We start from the raw sequence: 20,394 nt of genomic DNA, 5'->3' as shown, positions 1-20,394 counted from the left end.
ATAGAAAATGTTCTCCCGTCTTCCATGGCTCGCAGTGCTGTGTGATAAGTCACCCTGCAGTCCACTACAACATCCAGCTGATAATAAGAGGCCGCCGTGTGATCAGCGGCTGCATAAGATAGACTGCAACACTTTACCATATAAATTAGAGGCTTGTACGGCACCGGGCTCTGGAATTGGGGCACCATTCATCAATTCAGCCGGCTTCCCAGTGAAAGGCTGGAGCATGACAATACACTACTTAATCCAGTGTATGTGTGATGTTTCCATAGGCCATCTTTCACTGCTAAACAGTATTGTGTATGTGTTTCTGTGCCTGTTCTGTCCCCAGCTGACACTTCTCAGCGACCATAGCGCGCATCGCATTCACCGAAAAACATCTAAAGGTTGCCGGGGTAACCGTGACTGCGTCTCCATCTGACATAGAAAATCAAGACTATTTTCTAGGTCATTGTAATGTTTACTCAGCGGCAGCGTGTTACCAATTGCTGCAATTGTCTTAACGTCAATAAATTGCCTGCATTTTGTAGACAGCGCAAGCAATTTAGTACAGGAACGGCATTAGTGCTCCGATTGGCGCAGTTTAGGCGTATTGTGTGAATGAGGGTAATTCGACTGACGTTTGAGTTTTTAAAGGGTTATATCATTCTGATAATTTTTTTTCAAAAAGTGGCAGTATTAAAGCGAAACCTCCAGAAAAAAAAAAAGACACTTACCTATATAGGTGGAAAGCCATCGATCCCTCCGCAAACCAAGTCCAGGAGGTCCCACGCCATCCTGTCTTCCTTCATCTTTTTAGTGTGAACTGGTCAGCGGGTGCACCCATCTTCTTCCAGGTTCTTGTTTAATCACCCGATAATTTATATCCTAAAAATGTAAAAAAAAATGTGCCGATTTCACTGCACATGTGTGAGATCGACATTTTTTTATTACATTCCAGAAAAACTCTTTCTGTGCATGATCAAGATTGGGCATGTGCAGAAGGAGCAGCCACAGCCTCCTGGGACATGTGACCTCCTATGTAGCCCAGGTGGCTGCATTTTTTCCCATCGGTATTTAATGCCGTGGCAGTAAAGACAAAAGGGGAGGAGTCCTGCCTTAAATTTTTTTTAAAAAGTATTACAAAAAAAAACACATCTTTTCACATATTTTCATGTGTAAAATTCAACATTTTAGCAAATTAAAGCCAATTTCTAGTTAAAAGTATGCTTCTTTGAATCCACTTCCCACTCTCAGTCAATGCACTATTATTTTCTTTCACCTATATGAACCCAATGCCTACTGACCCTGCGTGGCAGCTCTTCCGGAAGTGAACACTGTAATTGAATTCCAACTGATATAAAATGTTAATTACTTTTTAATTCTATAAATTGAAAGCTAAGCCATCATTCTCCATTTTCCTTTTATATTCAAGGTACCCTGGAATCCTGTAGGTGATACATTTAATGCATTTTAGCCTATAATTACTGAAATGATAGATCATAGTTCCTCTTGAATAATGTTGACATGGTAAGTGTAAATTCACATTATCACTAAGCACTTTTCTTTTACCTGACCCTGCATTCATCTGTTAATACATTTTTGATGTAAACGCATAGTTGGAATATATATGTGGAGGCTGGTTTGCCTTCACTATAATTCTGTTCAGCCCTTCTAGTCATCTAAACACCGGTCCAACCAGGACAACAGCCAGACAGCATAGCCAGGTCCACAGCCTTTTCTGCAAGGACTCCTTAATGTCATGTGACCTCTTTGCCAAACAGTTCTTTTTGCTGAAAGAAGCAGAAATAAGTCTCTACTTCTCAATTTTTTAATATGGGAAACACTTGAAATAACTTTTAGGTCTCAAGAGAATAATTTATATATTTCTTATATCCCCAGCTCACAATATTTTAACATGGAAGACAGTAATAAGAATTGCTGGCCAGTGGGAAGAATGCCAACCTTCCTTACAGCAAAAAAGGTTATTAGTGCCACTTAAACTGACATAAAAGGCACACATTGCTTACCACTCAAGGAGCACCAAGCAACATCAGGAGGAACCCTACGGTTCCACAGAACCCTGGTTGAGGAACATTGCTCTACACGGTGCACACCGTGGTCAGCATTTTAAGAATGGGCTGTATCGCATATATATTATGCATTCTGCCAAAAAGCCAGTAGTGTAGATTCATTAGACTCCATCTCACATCTTCTCAATGATCTTTTGCTGTAGGAAACCTGTTTATGAAGCTCAATAACTCAAGCTGAAATTCAAGAAGTCACAAAAGTAATTAGGTGAAGTTAGGTAATCTAGATACACCCCCTCGAACAAATAGAGAGCATAGACAGATTCCCAGCCTCTTCTAAAAAAGCTTCTTAAAGTCATTTGACCTCTAAACCAATCACAGAACTGTGGTAAGCAGACATACCTCTCTACAGGCTCCACACATTGGTCAGCATTTTAAAATGGGCTGTAAATTGCAGGCTGTGGTGTAAAGTTGAAGGGTATAGCAGGCAGTGATACCTATTCTCCATATAAAATGCTTTTGCATTTTTTCATTACTTTTTATGCTGTTTTATTGAGTCTTTTTCATATTTTTTCTCATTTTTATATATTTTTATTGCAAACTTTTTTTTCAAAGGAAGGCCATCCTTAGAGGAGCTTATCAAATTATCAGCAGGGAGGGGGCATGAGGACCTATTTTTAGAAAGTGGGGATGTCTTAAAGTTTCTTTTGCTCCGGCTAACTCTTTTAATTAACTCAAAAACAACCAAGTTATCTGCTGTCTCCTATGCACTAAAAATTAACAATGCAGAGAATATGGCTAATGGATGCTCATTTGCATCCATTATAGAGCCATAAACATGTGAGACGCTTGTAACAGGAACAAAGAGTGTTTTGTCAAATATCCCCATAACCAATGCAGCAAAAGTGTGAGCAATCCAGGATCACCATGTTCACTAATTTATATGTCTTGGCATATCGACAAAGAGTAATTATCCATGTGAAGGGCTACATTATGTCAGTGACATTATACAATGAAAAAAATGTGGATATGAGATTGGTTTTTAATTAATTCATGGCAACCTATGCAGCAAAATAACTGCACCACTTCATGTTTCTGTTTATCAGAATTCACACTAAAATAAGCTATAGGTATACAGTGTCAACATGAGTAAGTTTTTCTTTCTTGACTTCATAGACAAGGATAGGATTCACTTCTGTCTACTAATACTATGTCCCTACTAATGGGTCATTAGATTGTGAGCTCCTTTGAGGGTCAGTTAGTGACATGACTATGGACTTTGTACAGTGCTGCTTAATATGATGGCGCTATATAAATACTGTGTAATAATAATAATAATATTAATAAAAATTTTATCGGTCCTAACAGTCATTTACTCTGTCAGGTGCAACATACCCGAAATCTGACGCGTTTCACCCAATCTCTGTGCTTAGGATGGAACCACAGTTGAGCCCCTGGCAGAATGCTGTGACTCATGATGAGGGTAGCTCGGACTTTCTGGCCCATCCTTCACCACCACCATCAGAACCTCCGCCTTCCCCTGACTCCCCACCTGCTTACCAACCACTCCCCCACCATTAAATACCCAAACACCAATCTTGGATTTAAATTGGCTGGCAAGCAGCCTTTTTTTAAACACCATTAAATAAATAACCCATTCAAGTAATTAACACATTTCCAATAAAAAAAATGACAAATAAATAAATACATTTACACTTTTGATTTGCAAGCATACATTAACATAACACTCCAATTATTTTTATTATTACATAACCGGGATTATATAACGCAAACATATTACATTGAAAATACCCTATTTAACCAACAACCTAATTTGTCCCTTTTATTAATACATAACCATAACAACAATATCCATAATGTTATCAAATTCCATACTCCCGTTTATACACCCAAACAACCAGGCTGCAGGTCTCAGAAGGCAAAATCTACACCCAACAGGACTTTAATTCTTCCAACATCTCCACCTTGGCCCCTAGCCGCCCAGCACCGCCTCAGGAGCCATAATCATCCATTCACCATAAGGGGGGAGACCCCACCAAAGAGGATCCCCCCTGCCAAATTCCACTACTTTACCAATGCACTGGATCCTTGCCTTCCAAGACCCCAAGCGCTAAAATTAACCACACTTTCAAATTATAACTATAAAAGGAGTGGGTGGGCGGGAACCTTTTTTTTTTTTTTTTACAAAAGAGGGCCTCTCACTTCCGTCCTGCCCCTTTTAACTCATCTTATTCCTAATCCCCTCCTACCCCACGCTCCACACTAGCACAGCCCCCTCTAGCCTTACTACATTTTTTTAACCTTTAACACCCCTCGGCTAGGCTTCCCACCCCTGTCATGTAGGCCCTGTGTCTTTTTTCTTACGGCTATGGGCCTCTCTTTATGGGTCTCAGATTTCCCATAGTCCTACAGATTAATGTATTTTGCATAACCTAATATCACATCCCTCAAACAGAACAAAAAGGTATGACTAGAGGACACAAAGTCAAAAATATATCCAAATATGACCACCATTTCTACAGGAAGCATAGAAACTCTTGTAGTCACTCATGACTTCTACGATCCATGGGGTAAAACAAGTAAACTTTATTACTTATCCAAAACATAAAAAGAGTTATTCAGACAGGAAGAATATGGGATTGCTATGAACTAGAACTGTTACTTAAAGTCACCACAAAAATATATTTTTGGATAAAGCTCTGCCTACTAGTGATGATGAAGGAAAACAAAAAATGTATTTGCTCCAAAATTTTCATTAAATTTTATTTTTTATGGCAAAAAATAATAAAAACATGCATATTATGGGCATATTATAATTTTAGCTAATTGAACCTAACCTTGTCTGATGTATTTTACAGGTAACAACAATTCTTTATTTTTGTGGTGACTTTATTCATGGTGATTTTATTAATATTGGACTGGTAGTAAGTAAAGCCTATTCCATTACCTGCTCATCAATTATATAATAGCATGTAAGTTAATGTACAATGGCTTGCACACCATGGTTACTATCTGTACATTTCCAGGCCTGGGCTGTTAAGGGGTATTGCAGCTTTTTCACTGCCATATAGTAGAGAAAGCGAACCAGCTTGAATTGTACAACTTTTACATAAAACATCCATAATATAATCTATGGTTTGACAACCCTGGCCCATGTGGTTTTCTGTTGGGTAGTTTTGCTTATTCACCTAATCCCATAAAGAATCATAGTAAATTAATAAAATTTTCTCTAAAATGTACTTAGAATGTTGGTAGCTGGCATACTAAGAAATGTAAATTGTTTGAATTTTTGTACAAAGCACTCTGGAAATTATATCCTATCTTTATAAATTGTGAAACATAGTTAATAATGCTGTATTATAATCCTAAAAACATTTATGCTGCATGGCAAAATCAGCCATGAAAATAATGGGATCATCTCTCACCCACCTATGTGCCCTTTGTGTCAAGCTATTTACAGTTTTGGGAATTCTTTATGTCTTTTATTGAAAGTTTATATTTTGCTTTGTACTACAGGAGAATTGTTTATGTGAATATTCCATTTTAACTGTAATCCCATTGAAGCCAAATTGGAACATCCAGTTTATTAACTATAGTTATATAATTTTACAACTATAGTAATATAGTATGTATATTAAAATATTAATCTTTTTATGTATATTGTTTTGGTGATTATCGAAGGGTGCTATGGAATAGTTTTACTGTTGCTTTGACCATTTAGAGCCCACCCTCCTATCACGGAATGTGTACCTACCCATCCATACTCCTTAGTGTTGGTTTTTGCTTGGGAGGATGAGGCCACTGTTTTACCTACATGACATTGTATAGACCTTGTTACTGGCCATTCAGGCCTAAAAACATCAGGTGAAGCTCCCCATATTACAGAGCCATAATAACGCCATTGTTACAGTAATGGTATAAGGAAGCATCATGGACTGGTAAGTAAAAGTGGGTTGGGAGTAGATTATTAGATCACTTTGACTTTGTTCATCCAGCATCTCTGTTTTAGCAAAGCTACTTTGTATCCTAGACAGAATATTCAGTTTAATACCTAAATTTGTTTTCTAAAGTTCCCCTTTAAATTTCAAAGGGTAGCACTTTTAGCAAGCAAAATCAAACTTTATGATGCTGCACCTCCTAAAAATGTATCAGCGCTCTATCTGTCTGCGCTAAGAAAAATCTTTCTAAAAGCCTTCAATTACTGCAGCCAAATTAGAATCATATAAATATACCACTTACATCAATAGCTGTCATGAGATTGCAATGTTAATTAGATGGGTACAAGATACGCTACACGCTTACACTTAATTGGCCCTCTGCTTCTTGTCCATGACGGCTTCCCAGCAAGGGCCCATCACAAGTTCACTGTGACCTCTTACTGATGGGTGAGACATGAATGTAAAATTAAACGATCATGACGGATATAAAACTCATTTCAAAGGGGAAAATATCAATTTATGGTAATGTATATCTGGGGAACTATAGCACGGCTTATATCAATATTGTATCATAATAATGAGGGGAGGGATAGACAGACATGACTAATTTGTCTTGCCATGATTTAATTAGAGGCCCACAAGAGCTGATAAAGGAAACACTGAACACATGGGGGACAGTGTGGACATGGGCTCGTGGAACATTCTGCCTCTGAGCTTGCAAATAATAAAGTCCAGGAGGTGTAACAATTTAAAATATATATACTTAAATTAATTGAGAAATATTAAGTGAATTTTACAATATCCATTGCAGAGTGGTTGAGATTTACTTTGATGGTTAGGTTTCACTTTGGAGGCCTTGGGTCATATACTATCTATACACTCTTGAATGATGTGGTGGCTTATCAATTTTGCAAACTAATGTGGACAATCGCAAGCAGTTCACAGTGTTTTTTTCCTTGCCAACTGTTTCCTAAATTATGCATTATCCTCCAGATCATAGATGTCTAAATTCTATCCAGTGGTAACTCTTCCACCCATAAGAACCACCAGCAGACTAAAATGCTCCCTGCTGTGTCCCTTAGCAAGTAGGTTCCTCTACAATAAAAGTTACATTTTTGTTTCCCTAGTTCCTTTTTTCTTTTTGAATCAACATAGTGATACAATGCTTAATTATAACCTAATCACATTCATACTAACCTGAAATGCAGCAATAAAATGCAACAGGTCAGTAGGGCTAGTTGATGCCAGATGTTCGACATCTATGACTTTTCTAATGCCCATTGTGAGGAGCTCACAGTGTGCAGTGAAATCAAAGTAAGGAATCTCAGCCTAGGAGAGTGCATTCAACTGTGCAAGTGTGAAGGGAAGACGTTAGCTTTAATTTACCCAATTTATCTACAAAAAGTAAAGACGCTGACAAAAGAGCAAAATAAATGCCAAAAAACAATTATAGCTTGTTCATGCTGTCAATACTCCTGAAGAAGCCGTATCTGGCGAAACGCGTCTAGTATATCCAACAACATGCTTTGATGATCAAACATTGTATATGGTCAACAATATATAAATTGATAAGTTGTTATATGTCTAGTGAAAAAAATTGCTTTGTCTGTGGTTGAACCCCAAGGATAATAAGGTGGTTCAAACCAACTTTTGATTACTGTGTATTGTATTAATTAATCATATGACTTCAATGATTATACCCAACCACTAGTTGTGTACAGTGGCATTTTTTAAATTGACAAATCCTATTATAAACATTGTTAATGTATGTTTAATACACCGTTTGTGCCGAAAACCCTGCATAAATCTCTGTCTTTGTTGTTTTTTGATTTGTTCATTTTAAGGTTTGACATGACACCTTTAACTATGCTCATGAAAGTTAATTCATTCTGGCAAAAAGACTTGTTGGGAATGTACAAATAGCGTATGGTTTACACCCGACTGTAGACATTCAGTGCCAGAAATGATGGTCGCCATCAGAAATAGAAAATAGGGTAACTCTAACCAGTGGGGATACAGACAGCAGCGAAAATCTGACGGAAATCTTTCTATCCAAAAGGCTTTACATTTTCACACATTTTTTATTTTTTTTTCAGGTTAGGTATTTAGAAAGTAAAACAAAGGGTCAACTAGCATCTATAGAATGGTGATCAACAATGGTCATCTCCATTCTTCTCCAAAATCTACAAATACATCTGTCCCACCAACAGCAATATGGCCACTGGCCCACTACCACCGTCACATTAAAATATGAATGCTATCCAGCTGTACTTCTTTAATCACTTCCATATCGCCCCTTTTATTTATTCTCTTTCTTCCTTTCAGATCGATTGATTTGTAAAACCTCCATCCTGTGATCAGATAATATTGCTCCTGAACTTGCTCCCACTGAAGTTCATTTACTAATTGGTGTCTCATTCTTTTATCTGAACGTGGTCTGCGTTACATGTCATCAAAGCCTTTGATCATTAAAATGTTTCTTCCCCACGCAGCCTGATCTTTGTCACAGGCGACAAAAAAAAATCCTCCACTTTCCATCTGCATGATCTTTTTTTAACATTTACAGTTCACCGTAGACTAAAATCTAAGAGGTTTGAAAACTGTAAAATAGTAAAAATAAAGAAAATGAAAGTACATTTCATCACCTTTTAAACTTCAGCAATTAAATCGTAATTCCGCCTGGATTTCAGAAATATCCTAATTTGGCCTGGATTTTTAGAAATAAGTGCAGCAATTATTTGCTTGTGTCCCTGATTTTCCAGCCTGCCCTACTTGTCAGTATAAATGCTCTCTGCCAAGGACGGTACAGACTGCACATTTTAAACCTAACTGTCAGACATCGTGGTCTGTCGGTAATTGCCAGACACCGAGGTCTACTGGTTATTGTACCAGAGGCAAATGAAAATTCGAAACTCAGTTAAAGAAAGTTTTTTTAACCCCTAAGAACCTCTTACTACTTAGAGTGTAGCCAAGCCTATTAAATATTGCAACGTGTCAGTCATTGGATGTGGTGGCTGCATTCATTTTTCTGCAAGTAACACCCTCTATGGCCCTGATTTATTAAAGCTCTGGAGAGGATACACTTTCGTCAGTGAAGCTGGGTGATCCACCAAACCTGGAATAGATTTCTTCAAAGCCATTTGCTAGCAAATGTTTTGAATCCTGGACCAGATCCATTGCTGGATCACCCAGCTTTATTGAAGAAAGTGTATCCTCTCCAGGCTTGGAGAGCTCTAATAAATCAGACCATATGTTCTAGAGTTGCAATACTCCCTCACTACCCTGTGCCTATAATAGACCAGTGTTGTCACCAGAAGTCAAGAACAACTTCATCTCTCTTCTCCATAACATGACAGGTAGACCAGGGAGGTATACTAGACTTAGCTGATAATGCTGTTTTGGATAACTCTACCAAAGATAACACAGGACAACACTGGATCCATGGCAGAACCAACAGAAATTCTTTTCACGAATATAACAAATCAAATGCTAACTGTATGCATCAAATGCCTTGGAAAAATAGCAGAGGCATCGTCACTGTGCTGCACAAAGCCTGTGCAGACAGCAGAGCTATAGGGTGGACAATGTCTCCAGTGGGCACAGAAGATCAGAATCTCCTTCCCAAGAGCCTAGCCACAAATACCCTACATGGCAGCCTCATTAAAAGTTAAATCATCCCTAAGGCCATCCCCTTTTCTCTATTTTTCTCCCTGCAGATTTCCTGTGGCTGAATGGAGTCTAACTTGTCCATGCAATGCATACCAACATACCCTGTACCACCAGCATGGCCAGTCATCCGTTATTTCACTCTCTTTTGCTTCTGTAGTCTCTCTGTGGGCTATTTTTGGCTATCTCTTGGAGTCCCAACCACAATGGAACCCTTGACCTCTTTTCATTTAATGGATTTTTATAACCCCAAAATCAAGCTTCACTTTTATGGTTCCAACGTGTGGAAAATAATATTACAACTGTGATTTAAAAAAATACTTTTTTTTGCAATGCACACAGTGTAACAAAAAGAATATAAATCCACCTTGTGTGCACCAAAACAGATAAATAACCTTGGGAATATAGTTCTGACCTCACCACTGGTCTGTATGAAGCCTGTAAAGAAATCAGAGTTGTGGGAGAGGCCCGAAATATCCTCCCTTTACAGGCTGCCCAATAAAAGCTACAGGGAGGGGGATACAAGACCAATAACTCTACAAGAGAGAGAGCAGTGGTGGTCAGTCTTTATTGAACTTTTCAAAGAGGAAGAATGCAGGGATTGTTTCATGCTGCATTACAGTACAAACTTGCAACAAATATACAAAGAACACTAAAAAGCTCATTTATCAAACATGGAACAACTTGTTTACTGGAAAAGTGGTGACATCAAAACACAAATAACACCATTAGCAATAACAAACAGATGAAAAAATATATGTTTTTCAAAAGAAACTTTCAGAAACTACTTTATACCAGTTGCAATAAAAGATTGTGATCAACAGATTTATTATTTTCCTGGTGATTAGTCCAATCACCACTTTATTATAGCCAGTTTGATTTAAAACTGTAGAACACTAAGTGTAGGCTACAATGCATATCAATGGATTTTATTGAGAATACTCTGATGACCTCTTTTGCACTTTTAGATCTAGGGCACTAGTGGTTTCTACTGCTAGATTTTAATCAATCAGCAGCTGCTATTTAAGTTCATGAGCACTGATTGTACCCAGAAAAAGTGGTGCCCATTTTTCTATTCAAGTGAATGGAGTTTATGATCACCAATTTAGGTTAAATGGGCATGGCCATAGACCATAGATTGGCTCCCTCAGCATTGATCAGTTAAAAAACATGATTGTCACTTCTTAATAAATGGTCCCTGAGACTCAAATAAGAATACACTTAACTCTTTTTTTCACACAATATTAGTTTAGCACAGATTTCAGCTTCATCCCCCCTCTACATATCTATAGAATAGGCAAATCTAACAGAGAAATTTTTAATATTATATACTAAAATTCTGAATCTAATGAAATATATTAGATAATTTAGGAACAGATTTAGTCAAAACTGAGTTTCCCTTTAAAAACTCCAGCTGTATTTTATCATCTGTTGCATGGCAAGTAGAAGCGTTCTTTTTTTCAATATGCAAATATGTCCTCAAATTCATTTTAGACGACGGTTTGAAAGTGTTTGGTACGCCTCATCCAGCGCCTCTATTTAGCCTCTACTTTGAAGCTCTGACCTTCTCCCTCTCATAATAATCCAAGTTCAACTCATATTCTTTAGATGCTGTTGAACTCAAATATTTAAATTTGAGGAGAGCAGGACGTAAAAAAGATGAAATGCACAAGGCATACAAAAATATTAGTTTGTTTCAATGTCTTCTGGATGAGAAAAAAAAAATATTGCAAGACCAACTCCTCTAGATTACATAAGGAATCTAATTTATTAGCTGCTAGGCTTGGCATATATTGAATCAAATATCTATCATCCATCAGATTATGGAAACATTAACCACTAAATCAGAGTCCAAGAAGAGGAATAAAATACCAGATTTATTCATGTGACTGAACCACAAAATCTCATCAAAGGGGAATTAAATATATGGAGGGTGAAGGTTTATTGCTCAAGGTATTCCTGGCAAAGGTCAAAGAATAGTTGAGGACTGCGCTGGACAACTAGTAACTACAATATAAAATCCAGGAAAATGATTGCTCGTAGCAAAAAGTGGAGACCGATAAAATCTGGTGCTGAGTTTCATTATTTCTTTAAAAAGTAGCTGTACCATAATAACATAATCATACGGATGTGAATGAGGAGGGTAGGTGCTACATTATATGGCCATACGTTGGTGGACATTAGACCATACGGGATCTATACGGGATGTTCCAGACCTCTTCCCACAGCACCCCTGGACGTGTAAGTTCCTTACACTGACATTCCCTAAACCAATCCCTGGTGGGAATCTTTCAGGTCTATATATTTCAATGGCAGTAATTGATTCCCCGTTTTATAAACAGAGTTGCCAATAAAATTGTATAAATGTACAGATATTTTTTCTGATTCCCCTGTGATTTTTTAACTGCCTTTAACCTGTGTGAGAGATTTCCCCACTGGGCTTTGATCCTCGACTGTTGTAGTTCTGAAAACTCAAAAACTTTGGATTTTTTCATTATTGAGTATCTATAAGAACAAGGACATCAACAAAACCAGGATAAAGTATTTAGGCCCTGCATACACATTAAAGAGACCCTGACATCAAACTAATTGTTTCAACAATAATGTTCCCATAATGTTAAAGATATTTTAGGGATTTTTTTTCCCAAGCCTCCCTTTGTTTTGACACCCAAATGCCCTGTTGCCACCATTTTGAAAATTATGTCAGCAGACTTAGAACTGTCACTCAAATGACATTCTATAGCAGTGTTTCTCAACAAGGACCCATGGACCCCTAGAGTTTCTCCAGAGATTTCTAGGGGTTCCTTAAGCAATGAGCAAATTGTGCCTCTTAGATCATAACGGACACCAATGACCTTTTTGTCTATTTGTAAGGGTGACAGCTTTACCAATAGGCAACAATGTAAGAGGGATCCTGAGCACCATGCTAATATACTATAAATTGTGGATATAGAATATATAGCTGGGGTTCCTTGAAGACCCGAAAGTTATTTCAAGGGATCCCCCATGTTAAAAAGTTCAAGAAAGGCTGCTTTTATTATTATTAATATTATTATTATTATCCTGTCCTGAACACCATTGCCCGCTATAAGCCCGCTATAAGCCTCTGTGAGCACAGTGTGCTTGGGTGCATCCTATTTTATAAATAGAGCCCTAGGTATATTTAAAAATAAAACAAAAAAAGCAAAAAAAGAGTAAAGAAGAAGTAAAGCCCACCATTGGGTTAGCTTCTCCTTACGTTTCCTCAAACCATATACAAAAAAATATCCCACCGTGTATGCTATTTAGAGGTTTCATCTCTTTTCTCATTAAACTTTAGAAATCGTTATAACATTTTATCACATCTAAGTTAAAAAATAAAATACCATATGCAAATAACAGCGTGGGAGTGTGTGATTAAGCACAGAAATTGTAGGTTAAAATTTGATAAGCATATAATTATAATTGAACACCAATCAGTTCTCATTGCTTAAGATCCAGAAACCTTTTTTTGGTTAGGATAAGTATGCATGTAAATGTATAACATTCTAAATATTTGTACTATGTCAGATCTCATCTATCAAATTGCTATTAGATCGCTCACATCAGCAGAGAAAAATCAAATCTCTCCTTGGATTAGTTTAGCAATTATAATGGTTGAGAGGTTAAAGATGAATTAATTTTTGTTATAATTAGAGTGTAAGTTATCATAAAGAATTTAAATCTCAACTCGGGTCAGCAATTAAAATTTGCGATTAGGTGCAATGCTCATTTAGTCTGGAGTCAGTGCTTACCATAAACTTCTATTGGGACCCTATCATATTCCAGGACCGGTGGGATTGTGCGTGATGACGTAATGGAAGTAGTGGTCAAGGGGAAGAGAAAAGGTTTAGTAGAACCAGTCATCTGGCCTGGAACCCTAAATGAAGAAGTCTACAGGGATGTAGAATAAGCTAAAGATTTTGCTGTATTAAATTTCCAGCTATTGTAATCCAGACCCCAAGGTTCCTCCAGAGCAATATTTCTCAACCAGGGTTCCTCCACAGATTGATAGGGGTTCCTTGAGCAATGGAAAGTTTCTAACTACCAGGTCAGTTTACTGACACCAATGATCCTTTTCCTATCTATAAGGGTGGCAGCCTTCCCAATGGCCAGCAATGTAAGAGGCATTCTTAGTGACCACCACACTAATGTACTGTTAGTTTTGGATAAAGGAACCATAGAAGGTGTTTCCTGAAGATCTGAACGTTATCTCAAGGGGTTCCCCCATGTAAAAAGGTCAAGAAACACTGCTCTAGATGTTGTAAAGGGTATCTTGAGCTTTGGCTGATTGACCTCACATCTAATAGTATTAGTTCCTGGTCCAATGACACTTGGCAAAGTCAAAATATAACACCAATGACCAAGGGTGGCAAACTGATCAACACCGTAAGGAGCATTCTTCCCTGATTACCTATGAACAGGACGGAAATTTTTCCTAAACAAATCCCAAATAATTCATTTTAATCAGGGTTCCCTAAGATCTGAAAATTATTTCAAGCATTCTTTTGGAGTAAAAAGTTTTAGAAAGACTGCCCTAGACTAACGAAAGTTATTCGTAATTGTACAGAGCAAAGGGGGCATTCTAATGACAAGTTTGTAATGCTGACGAATAGGATTTAATTGTTAACCATATATGTAGGAATTGACAATCTTTGTGACCATTTTTGTTACTTTTTCATATTACATATGCAGGCTGAACTCCTTTCTCTGTAGGGTTGCACAATATTGCGCCTGGCTGACGTTCTTGTCTGAGTGCAAATATACCAGACAGTGTGAGTCAGCCTGAAATGGCACAGGGTCTTTGTAGTCCTGGTGAATTGAAACGCCCACAAAGTGTTCACACAACACAATGCTGAAAACACAACCATACTGCATTGGCTGCTGAGCCAAGAACAATGGAAGATTTTTTGTAAAAGTCCAATTAAACCAATATTTGAACAAGGAATATCCTCATAGCAATCATGATAATAAATTAATATAAGGTGTATGGAAGCAAAGTGGTGGACAGAATATCTACCAATTGTGCTTGCACACTCCATTTCTAAGCAATTTCATTTCTGAACACAGCCATTGGAAGGTCAATCAGATGTGACATTGTGGCACCAAGAAAGAACATTAGGTAAAAAGAACATTAAATGCCAGACTATTTTTCCTAGGATATTTGCATTACAATTGAAGCCATGTGTCTACATGAGAAGTATGTCTATGTGTAGAATATGTAGTCGACATTGTAGTCACATGCAGTACGTGGTAAGCAATTGTAAGACAAGTGCAATCAAAACAGGAATCTAAACAGCATAAGAGGTTCTGGCTGTGTGGACAAGTGTACAGCTAAAGCCAAGCACTCCTACTTAAAAAAGCACTCCTAATAAATACAATGTATTATACAATAACGCCAATCAATACAATTGTCTGGTTGAGTTTTGGGGTAAACTGGGTTTCAAACACAGTGTTGTATGCCAGTGTCCGATAAAAGGGAAATGGGATATTGACTGAAGCAACATATGATAGGAATCACAGTTAAAACATTCATTGTACCTGGTTTTAGATGAGCAAATGGGACTTCGCCAGTAAGTAGTTCCCAAAGACAGAGGGCATAGCTGAACACGTCAGCCTTTATGGTGTAGCGTGTAGACTGACTGAAGACTTCTGGTGCCATCCAACGGAGATTCTAAAACACAAAGGAAGAAGTGTTACATTTATTAACATCAAGTAGCACAGTCCTCTTGGTTTATATGACATTGTGGAAACTAATTATTATGATTGTTTTATGGTCTTATATTTATAAATTGGTCATACTTTGTCTTGAGCTGTTCAAAAATGTTGACCTGAGGAATATTTGATTGCCTTTGGGAATCAGAATATTTATTTTCCGTATTGCATCACACTGTATAAGGTTTTTTTTTACCTTTCCCTGGATCAACTATAGGTTAAAACTCTGTGATTTTTGTAGGCAGTTCACAGTGAATGGGCTGCCAATACATGGCAACAACCCATATAAAATACATGACCCCTCAACATTTTTTTAATAAACCGAAAACCACAGCCCGTCCCACTGGAGAAATTTTCTTTCAATAAATGCTTCTCTATGGTGAAGGAAAATCTCTCTTAGACAAAATAAGAGCTAGGTGAACATGCCCAGGTTTAGTGTGCCCCTTGTTCAGAAAACATTCTAAAATTGAACATTGAAGTGTGAACTCACTGAAACTAAACCAATGTATATTTTGGAAGCTAAGTAAACCCTTTTGAGATCTACTTGGTAAAACAGTGGTTCCATAAGCTGGAGACATTTCCAATTGGAACAGTGCCCATTGTACACATTTGTAATCTGGGCCAAGCCAATGTTTACCTGGCCAAATGCTGAAGGGATTAGCAAAAGTTTAACCCAAGTTTAAAGTGAATCCACCTGTGGATAAAACTCAAACTTTATCCCCAGTTTTTATTTTAACAGGTGCTGACATTCTAAGATTTCTCCTTTATTCCTGTGTATACCATTGAACAATGTAAACTGTTGGAACTTCCATCACTTTTTGTCTGGGCAACACAAGGTGACCAGAACAATCAGAAAAAACAAATCTATCCAGTGAGGACACATACAGCAATAAAACATGTCAGAGGTTCTAAAGTTCCCTACTCAATTTAAACAATATTTTTAATAATATATGCACTTTAGGCAAAAAGTGTATGGGCAAGAATCCACCTGATATCTTCATGTCCATGTGTTCCTGCGGAATGGTGCTGAAATGTGGAGCTGGGACCCTGGCAATTCCAATCTCCAGTCATATGTAATGTTTTCCTTTTTCTGTTTTATTAGACCATTTTATATACTGTATATTTCTTCAGATATTATTATATCTGAGGTGCCAACTTCACTCTAAAATCAATTGTAAAAATGGAGTAACTTTACACATGATTTGATAATGGCCATATTATCATAGGAAAAAAAAATATATCAATCACTTGGACTCATTTTGCATTTGTGTATCTGTTTGAGTGTAATTTCATGCTGTGTTTTCTCCTGAGCTTGGGGTAGATGGGCCCTTGACAAAACATGTTTCTACTTAGCTGGCAGACGTATCTGAAATCCACAGCTTACTGGGCCAAACCCAGCATTGTCTGGATTAGCATCCCAAAGAAATGCTCCATTATTAACAACCTTCTTTCCTTATCATTATTCACGCGCTTGTCATTAGCTTCTACTAGTAATTAGAACCATGCATGCTCACCGATGCCATGGAAACAGACTACAATACAGTTTGCCTTTTAAAACAGAATGAGATTTGTCTAACAAGAGGGAAGAGCAACGCCACACTAACACCATTGGCTTGAGTTAAGCTTATGCTGTATGTAGCAGACTTTTTATGGGCTCAGGAATTTTAGATTACATGTAAAGGCTTAGCTGGTATCCTTTTGTACAAGAAAGTGGTTGTTATATCATTCTTGAAAAAACAGCCAAGGGGAGTTTATAGTTTTTTATTTGTATTTCATGATGGTTCTTATTTGTTGGCGAGGATTGGGTTCTGTCCTCTTGGTGCATTGGTAGTTTCAGAACCCAATGGGCCTGATTTATTCAAGCTCTGCAAAGCTGCAAAAAAAAAGGTATTAGACTAGAGAGAGGTGTTTCTTGACATTTTAAACACAGGGGAAGCCTTGAAATACCTTTCATGTCTTCGGAGAACCCCTGCTATAATTACTATACCCACAGCTCACAGTATATTAGCATGTTGGTCAGTAGGAAGAATGCCTCTTACACTGCTGACCAACGAGAAGAATGGCCACCTTACAGACAGCCAAAAGGATTATTAGCATCAGTTAAACTGACCTGAAATGCACAAATGGCTCATTGCTTAAGGAACCCCTAGTAACCACTGGAGGAACCCTGGTTGAGAAACACTGGACTTCAGCCTAAGTCATCCAGCAAAATTGCATTGGATCTGGTCCAGGATTGAAAACTTTTGCCAGCTAATTTAAAATTCATTGCAGGTTTGCCAGGTTCACCTCTGATAATCTACCTTCTCCAGTCTTAGAAAGCTTTAATAAATCAGGCCCAATGAGCTGAGGTCTACAACATGCAAAATGTATATCCTTACTGCGTCATCTTTAAATGAGCATAAAGGAAACCATGCTCAAGATTCTCAAGAAGATTCTGCTTTCAATAAACTAAAAAACACTTAAAAAAACAATATATTGCACTTTGCCATGTGATGGTTGGATTTGTTTCAGTTTTTCAAGTTAAAAACATTTTCAGAAACCACAGAAAATACTTGTTGATTGTACCAGAAGTACAGTGTTCTTGTCCAGGGCCACTATTGGGGGGTGGGGGGAGGCGTACTTCTGTATTGTGCCTGGATCAAAAGAGCTTGAATTTTGCAACACATAGTGAAGGGGGGGGGGGGCGGAAGTTTATGGAGTCCATAAATTTCTGATGGCGATCCTGTGTTTCTCACTTCATTCTTATATAAAATTCGACACAAAAACATCTAAAAGATATAGTGTAACTCGCCATCAATCCACAATGTAATAGAGATAAACAAAATCAGACAAGTTTGAAGTCTGACTTGTGTCAACAACCTTGGTTCCCTCCATAGATACAATGAATAAATGAGCCTGTAGACATGAAGAGACATATATTTAGTAGTATGTTTGTCACATTCAACTGAACTTGTTCTTGAAATGTTGAAGATATTTTGCAATTTTCAAAGCCACTTCATCATTTCAACCTACCTTCATCAGTAGGTCTTGAAGTGGCTTGGAAAGCCATGAAACATCTACAACATTACAAGAACAAATCCAGTTGCGTGTGACTGACTACTACTAGATATAAAACAACCTGTTTAAATAGGAACCTTCACAGATGAAAAGACAGGTAGAGTGCCATCCTCATGATTACTAGGTAAAATGAAAATTGTTATCCTCAATTTTCTCCAATTAGAGGAAAATTGCCATAAAAAGACATAATGCAACCATCACATCCAAGGATTGGTAAACTGTAATATATTACATTTTTGTTCTTGAGTTTAGATATGCTTTACAGTATCGGAGAAGTGGGGACATTTATTAGTTAACATTACAATTCCTACCTTTTATCAGAAAAGAATACTGGCCGTACAGTTTTTTGCTGTTATTAATATTGACCATAAGTACCATAATTAGCCAGGCTGGTAAAATACTGGACAAATTAGCATAACAGTCATAGTCATATGTCAGATGATCTGAAAACAATGTACAATTGGGAGAAACCTAATCGCAAGCCAAAATGGGTGATCCAAAACAAGTATAAAGACTTTTTGGGCTAAATCATGATAAAGCTTCTCATGATTGTTGAGCACACCAATGGTGAAACTTCCTACCCCCTCCCGAAAGATCATGGCCCATGGATATCAGAATGTATAAAAATCAAAAGCATCTTTTTTGGTTGGATTGACCATCTACCAACCAAGTCTGAAGACCATGTTAAAGTGAACCTGATCTGGTGTAAAATATTTTTAAGGTAAGAGGGCCACATTAAAGCACTTTTGCTTTGATTGACATTTAATGCCTTTCAAAGCCCTCTTGGATTTTAATCCCAGGATGTACATTTAGTAGGTAGTCAATTCAGTAACAGATTTCTTAAAAGTTTACTACTTATATTTATATTTGGCTTAGCTCTGCTTCAATATGTGTTCAGTGTTGGTGCTTCTAGGGGTGGCTTGTGACATGCTTCCATGATACACTACTCAGACATGAGCAGGCCATTGGTAAGATCCAAATGTTGTCATGTGTGGATGATATACTTAGGCTCCAGCACAATCCATCTCATAGTTTGGGGTGAAATGGGTAGCATGGGAGCTTCTGTCAAGTGGGTTGACTTGGGCAGAGATCAGGCCCTATGTGTGGCCTATATGTTTTTTCGGGATATAGATGTCTATTCAATTAGCACAGGGGCTTAAAGACAACCTAAATTGAAATAGCTAGGTTTCTTAAGTTCATAATTGTAGTACATAAGTAAAAAGGGCAAAGGTGACAGAATTCCTATAAAATTTGCATTTCTTCTGCCAAGAAAAAAGACATTCACAAACAATGCATTGCAAATCATTGCAAATAGTAATAATTCAACAACATAACCACGAATGTCCCACATTTTTTGTATTTCATTTCTACCGAAGAAAGAAATTACGGTTATCAGCCATGTAATTGCAGGCAACCTTTTCAGAGACTATTATTTAATAAAATAACTGACAAATATTCAAAATTTCCACACAATTACCCAGAATATGTTTTTTTTCTAACTTCGTGACTTCTAAAACTTTTTCCTTTTTTTATATAAGGTATAAAATATTTCACTGTATATAGAAATGTCTTAAGGGTTAGTGAGGAGCCAAATGTACCTAGAAGTCTAGAAAAATCTTTTATAGGGAATAGATTAGAAGACTTTCAATAAAAAGAGCTTGTTGGTGGGCCATTGATTTTAGCAAAATATACCTTTAAGAATACATATGCTTATATTATATTTTAGCATGATATTTACCTGTAAAGCCTTCCTTGTGCACACATCCATAAGGTGGACTTTACCATCTCAGGGAAGATGTGAACAGCCCCAGCTTCACCCCTGCAGCTACATAAAAGCTTATAAAGGAAGGTGAGGGGGTGAAAGTTGCCAGCAAAGACATTAATTAGACCCTTCCAAAAGAGAAGAGAGCTATGATGTGAAAGTAGGAAGAGGGCTGTGCCAAGGAACTGACCCGGTCTGTTAAATAATG

General features: G+C 37.4%; 1 protein-coding gene across 1 annotated transcript in view; it reads right to left on the bottom strand.

Moving 5' to 3' along the window:
* The window catches only part of TNNI3K (TNNI3 interacting kinase), a 134,877-nt gene that overhangs the window by 56,441 nt on the left and 58,042 nt on the right, over positions 1 to 20,394 (bottom strand). The window contains exon 20 of the mRNA XM_072419475.1: positions 15,194 to 15,326. Coding sequence (XP_072275576.1) covers positions 15,194 to 15,326 — 133 coding nt within the window. The remainder of the gene's footprint in view (positions 1 to 15,193; positions 15,327 to 20,394) is intronic.

This window comes from Pyxicephalus adspersus, chromosome 8 (assembly GCF_032062135.1).
Source record: "Pyxicephalus adspersus chromosome 8, UCB_Pads_2.0, whole genome shotgun sequence".
Classification (NCBI taxonomy): Eukaryota; Metazoa; Chordata; class Amphibia; order Anura; family Pyxicephalidae; genus Pyxicephalus; species Pyxicephalus adspersus.
This window is presented reverse-complemented; position numbering and strand designations above follow the sequence as displayed.